This window comes from Eurytemora carolleeae, unplaced genomic scaffold (genome assembly GCF_000591075.1).
Source record: "Eurytemora carolleeae unplaced genomic scaffold, Eaff_2.0 scaffold2546, whole genome shotgun sequence".
Classification (NCBI taxonomy): Eukaryota; Metazoa; Arthropoda; class Copepoda; order Calanoida; family Temoridae; genus Eurytemora; species Eurytemora carolleeae.
In genome coordinates this window covers 1-6,066 of record NW_019398435.1, presented here as the reverse complement: position 1 = coordinate 6,066, position 6,066 = coordinate 1, and the positions used below count along the sequence as shown (strand labels likewise).

At 31.5% G+C, this 6,066-nt stretch overlaps 1 protein-coding gene across 1 annotated transcript in view; it reads right to left on the bottom strand.

The window, feature by feature from the left end:
- The window catches only part of LOC111717373 (carbohydrate sulfotransferase 11), a 5,442-nt gene extending 1,298 nt beyond the window's left edge, over window positions 1-4,144 (bottom strand). Inside the window, exons 1-8 of the mRNA XM_023492871.1 lie at window positions 4,120-4,144; window positions 3,806-3,846; window positions 3,669-3,690; window positions 2,587-2,643; window positions 1,181-1,258; window positions 952-1,003; window positions 569-665; window positions 293-371 (exon numbers count right to left, since the gene is read on the bottom strand). Of these exons, the coding sequence (XP_023348639.1) occupies window positions 293-371; window positions 569-665; window positions 952-1,003; window positions 1,181-1,258; window positions 2,587-2,603 (323 nt within the window). The 5' untranslated portion in view covers window positions 2,604-2,643; window positions 3,669-3,690; window positions 3,806-3,846; window positions 4,120-4,144. The remainder of the gene's footprint in view (window positions 1-292; window positions 372-568; window positions 666-951; window positions 1,004-1,180; window positions 1,259-2,586; window positions 2,644-3,668; window positions 3,691-3,805; window positions 3,847-4,119) is intronic.
- Between the last annotated feature and the right edge of the window lie 1,922 nt (window positions 4,145-6,066).

Below are 6,066 nucleotides of genomic sequence, written 5' to 3'. Positions count from 1 at the left end.
GTTGAATTCCCGTCTTTTACTGATTTTTCCAGTATATCTTCATTCATTCATTATAAATAATAAAAAAAAATATTTAACTAATTATAAAAAACATTTTAATCAAACAGTTTTCCTGGATTTATCTTTTTAATATGATTTTTTTTAAATTCATATAATTTTTTCCCGTCTGTACCAGGGCATTCAGCAAGACGATATGAGGTACATTGTAAAAAATTTTTGGCATTCTAGTTCAACCTTTTAAAGTAAATTGCCTTTTTAGGGGGGTTAGGTATAGTTAAATTGAAAAAGATACCCCTTAACAACTAGTTGAAGTAAAGTATATTCTGAAGGAGGTAAACCAATGATATTCAGAAACAAGTTGAACTCGTAGCCTGAAAAATGAAATTTTGAATAAAAAAAATTTAAAATTGTATACATATATATTTGCCAAAAAAAAATTTTTACTTTTAATTTATAACTTTTTAAACAATTTTCGTTTTGATTGATATTGCATTGCTAGTTTAATCTAAAAAAGGGGAAACTGTCAACTGATTCTAAAATGTAATTTCATTCTCTAGTAATTTGTCACCTAAGTTTTCCAGCTTTAAAATTATATCAGGTTGGTATGTGGGATTGCAAACTGCAGTTGTCAACCATATAGGAGCCCAGTGGACCAGCATTAGAGCCTGAAGTTACACAGACTGTTTACACAACTTCTGATTTATGCTAAGTATACTACCTGCCCAATCTACCCTGTGAACCTTTTTCTTAATAAAAATAATGACATTTCCTTGTTTAGTGTATAAAAAGATTAATAACTTGTATCAGAAGGTTTTCTAAAAAAAGTTAAGATTTATGCAAGTGAAAAAGTAACGAAATTGAGGAAATTGATTAATTAATTAATTAATTAAATTGAGGAAAGAACTACAGATGTTAATATTAAATTTTCTCTGATCAATGATTGATTAGTACCTCAAACATTTGGTTTTTTTGTTGAGAATAAATTTCTTCTAAACTTCTCTTTCTAAAAAATACATTTTTGGTTATTTTGGTATCACTGAAGTTCAAGAAATTAATTTAATCTAGACTAGAACACAAGTGATAACGAGTTATAGAAAAATCAAAAATCTGAATTAGCATGAAATAGAAAAGCATGAAAAGTGTACTAAAATCTTTCCCATAAACTTTTAAAAAAACTTACTTGAATAATCCCTGGTTCAGAACAAGATGGACAAACTGTTTCCAGCTTATGTTGGTAAATTTTTGGATTGTCTCTGCACTGTTCAACCAAATTAGAATAGTTTTTTTGAGCAATTTATTCATCAATCAATGAATCTTGTGTCCAAAGTTTTTAACAATTTTATATTAGAAATCAAAACGGAATGGAAGATCAGCTTCATTGCAAAATTTTAAATGCTGATCAGGGTTACCAACGATGAATGAGACTTTGAGACTACAGAGAATTCATTAAAATTTATTTATTACATATTTGGTTCCCCACAGCTGGGGTTTCAACCAGAAATCTGGGTGACAGTTAACATACCTATGTGGTCAGGAAATTTTTCCATTTCCGTTATGGGGACAGGATTCCAGAACAATTTAACAACTTTTTCCCATGAACAGTAAATTCTTGAACATTCTGGAAATTTCCGGAATATTGTTTGAGAAAGTTTCTGAAAATTGTTCTGGAGCAAGGTACCAGATTTACAGTAAAGCCTCTTAAACTTATGTAAAGACAAAAACAGTAAGTAAAACTAACAACATTTGGTAGAATGCATGTAAAAAGTTGTACTCATTAGTCAAAGTTTCAAGTGTGAATTCTGATAAACTGAGGGGGGAGGAAGGCTAGCACTAGCAGTAGCGTAAATGGGGGGGGAGAGCAATAATCCTTGTGCCACCCTGAGCTTAAGCCCCCCCACCCCACCTCCCACCCTGAAATGTTAAGGTAAAGGGGAAAACTACAGTGGAATAGTCTTGAATATTGATGAACTGTAGTTGTAGACAAGCAGTAGCTGACTTTTAAGCTTTGTAAATATGAATTTAGTTCAAATAAAAAACTTTCTTTACGTTCCGTAAGTAGTCTTTTATATTCAATCCAGAACGTTATGTTAATCTACCTTAACTGGAAACAATTTCCAGGTTACAAAATGGAAACTGGAAATTTTTCAGTTTACGTTCCGTAAACCGGAAAAAATGATCTGGGTTACAAAATGGAAACTGAAAATTTCATAGTTTCCATTCTGTTAAATGGAACAATTTCCAGATTATGTCAGATAAACTGTAAACATTCTGGTTTCCATTTGATCCGGAACTATCCCGAAATTCCACATTACGGAAAAAAATTCCCAGATAGTTCTATTTCCAAAATGGAAATTTGTTCCGGAATAATGGAAACCCTACCCCCAGTGCAGCTTATTTTCCAAACCAATTAATTCACCCATAAAAGACTATTTACGTAAAAAAACGAAATTTAAACTTTAAATGTTCTTGGATTTGAGGTCGTCATTAAAGTCTCATCAAATATGGGTAACCCTATATTTTGCCAAAAAAAATCTAATAATTATTAACTAAATTTTCATCTCTTAGTTTTCATGTTCTTAATTGTCCCTGATATTTTCTTTCATAAGCTTTAAATCCTTCCAGCCTTCAGTTACAAACAAATGTCTAAATAACTATATTTGAACACCACAATACACACATACTGTCATACAACTGAGGAACAGGAAACACTTAGATTATAATACGGAATATTCCATTGAAAATGACACACAAAAACATAACACAAAAAAAAGTAAGCATGGCAGATTCAGAAACTCTGACCTTTAACCCTATTCAGGCTGACGTCTGGGAGAGGGAGGGTCCCCCCCTCTACTTTCTTATTGTGATACAAATCTATAATATTTGATACACTTTTAGAAAGGTTTTCCTTAATTAATCTTCAAAAAAAATTCAAGTATGTATTTCCAGTTATTAAGCAAAAACAGAAATATGATGATTTATACATTTTTGAAAAGCCCTTACCACCGCAAATTTAAAAATGAAAAAAACATTTGCAAAATATTTAAAAACTAATTTTTATTTATGGAAAACTGAAATTGTGCCATCAAAGTTTCAGACCCCCAAGCCTTCATAGTGTTAAAAGCTTCTGTGCGAAAATCTATGCAAAACATCTTCGCAAAAATTGTGCAGGTTGTTTACTTTTGTTCAAGATTTTCCTATGAGCTATAATGATAGGAAGTAGGTATAGTTTAGTTGGGTTAAGTTAAAATAAGTCATTCAGGCAGTATGCCTTAGGACTCAGGCAGTAGGTATAAAAGCCCCATTTTTAGCCTAAAGTTTGGGGCATGTGTTAGTTAGGAATTCCAGCTGGAATAGGGTTTAGTGAGGGGCATGTGTTACTTAGAAAATCCATCTGGAATAGGGTTAATTGAGGGGGTATGTTACTTAGAAAAGCCAGCTGGAATAGGATTAAGATTTGATAAATATACATATTGTTTACATAAAACCTTAACAGTTGGTCATTTTTTAAAATTCTGATAATTACGATAAATTACTAATAGGTCCAGAACAACCCTTTTAAACAGACAGTTCTAAAGAGTTAGTAAGCAAGTTAAATTAATGAAAGCCCAAAAAAATGTTTGCTAACACATTTAAAACAGTTTTTATCCTTGTGCACTAAAACTTTTTACCTGTAAGCTGAAACTAAGCGTTCTGTTGACCTCAAGCAGGCATAAAATTTTATTTTTATTCTAAAACTTTTTCTCACAGTTGATTCATTAATATAGATTTTTTTTAATTAATATTAAAAACAAATTTCATGCCCTCCCGAAAGGATGTCTAACTTGAATTATCACTTTTTCTGTTTTTCTATTTTAATTGATAAAAAAATGTCAAATAAAATTGATTTTCAAGCCTGAAAGGAACTGTAGGACTTCAATTTATTCTAATTCAATCTTTATTTAGAGTGACATGTCGGATTCACAACGAAACCCTTTAAGCTATTTCATCTAAGAAAAATTAGTTTATAGGGTACCACTGTAAATCCAGCTTACCACTCATGGATTGGTGGATTATAATTGAAATCTATTTATTTACACAAAGAATGGAAAATTGTTCATTTCTTTATTTTTATCAATTTTCCTGTTTGTGCAGTCTCGACCACAGCCACCTGCAAATACAGACCAATTTTACTTAATAAGTGACTTATTATCTTATTAGTAACTTATTTGCTTTGTAACAATATCAAATACACTTCAGCATGGGAAATGCCTGCCCCAGCCCCCTCCAGATTGTTTAGGGTTAAACTAGTTTTAAATTTGAAGTATAGAATGCTGAAACTTTAATATTGATAAAAAATGAACTATCATCTTCTCTAGTATAACACTTTGAAATGTGCAAAGTCATTGCGCATTTCTTATACTGTAGATGTGAAAATCTATATAGAAGTCTTAAAATTGCTATGGTGAGTTGCAAATTATGAGACCAAATGATGGCTTTTAAACTAGGGTTTCCATGAAACAGTCAATTCTCTTGCGCAACACGAGATGACTTTTTTGCATGAAATTCCGCATCATTTTCGTATTAATACAAAACCAGTTTTGCACGAAATTGCGAATTCATTCGAATTGAATAATTTTTTTCACAAAAGTATTCATGAATACGAAATTTAAGTCAGAATATTTCATGATATTGCTCATGAATACAGGTCATTTTTGCAATGCCCATGAATACGGAAAGTCAAAATTTTTGTAGAGCAGTATTGTGCATGAAAACGAAATTAAGTAATATTTGTTGCATGCCATGTAGTGCATAAATATGAAAGATTTCAATATTTGGACAGTATGGTGTGAATTAGTTTCAGTAAATAACAACTTCCATCTAACCCTGCTCGTCTCCAATTTAAGACTGGACTGATGAATAGTGAATGTGATTATGATTAAGTAATTCGTGACTAAGTTACCACTAGAGATTGTTTGCCGGTAAACGGTTTAGTAGAACGTACGGTCTGGTGACCTAACACCTGAGCATTGGGACTCATTCGGTCAGCATGTGTGAGCGCTGAGCAGGCTGGAGTATAGTTGACTCTGACTGGTTTAATTTTGAATTTTTTCATCATTTCCTGAAATTGTTTCTCGAAATTTTCGCGAAATAGCTTTTGCGCATCAATGCACAAAAACATAGAAACTTCTTTCAATTTTTACTCGAAACATAAGCAAATCTTTGTGCAATTTTTGCACAATTTTCGTGCAAAATATTTCGACTGGAAACCCTATTTTAAACCCTACAACCTTAATCATGTAGTAAATGCCATACTCTTAAAAGTTTGTCCTCAAAACTATATCAGTCCAGGCTCAACCAGTCTGCTATCCAATTCAACCAGGACACAACCCAACTGCAGCTCTAAATGCCACACAGGGACAAAAGTATTGGCTACTTATCCAGCCCATAACCGATCTCTACCCTATAACCTATAGGCAGGTTTTCAACCTGTCTTACTTCAACGAGGTACAATGATCGCTCTAAATACCACACAGGACAAGAATTGGCTACAAATCCAGCCACATTAGATCTATGTACCCTAAGCCAGGTATAATCTAAATAGAACTATACCCTTCACTGTAAATATACATCAGCAACATTTTCTAAAATTTGTTTCTTAATTTAATTTTTTTAATATAATATTCAAAAATTATGTTTATTTGAAAACTAAAAATATTTTTTCCTTTTATTAAGTTTTTTTGTAAAAGATATGTATTTTCAACAAATGAAATTTGAAAAATTACAAAAATATTGTAAAAACATATTCCTTCATTGTTGATTAAAAATTACATTATTTTGACATAGATTTGTAGTTTTTTTTAATAATAAAAAATTATATTCTAATGTGGAATGAAATAAAGAAAGTTTGTTAATCTCAAGCTAAAAATTTTTAAAAATTGTTATCAGAAAACTCAAAATTTTAGGATAGTTCATTTGGTGGCCTCTAGCGGAGGTTGTGTGAACCAGCCAGGTCGTTAGATGCTATAGATGTAAATAGCCCCAAAATCAAAATTTGGGTTATATGTCATTTTTTCCGTGCGTCTGTGC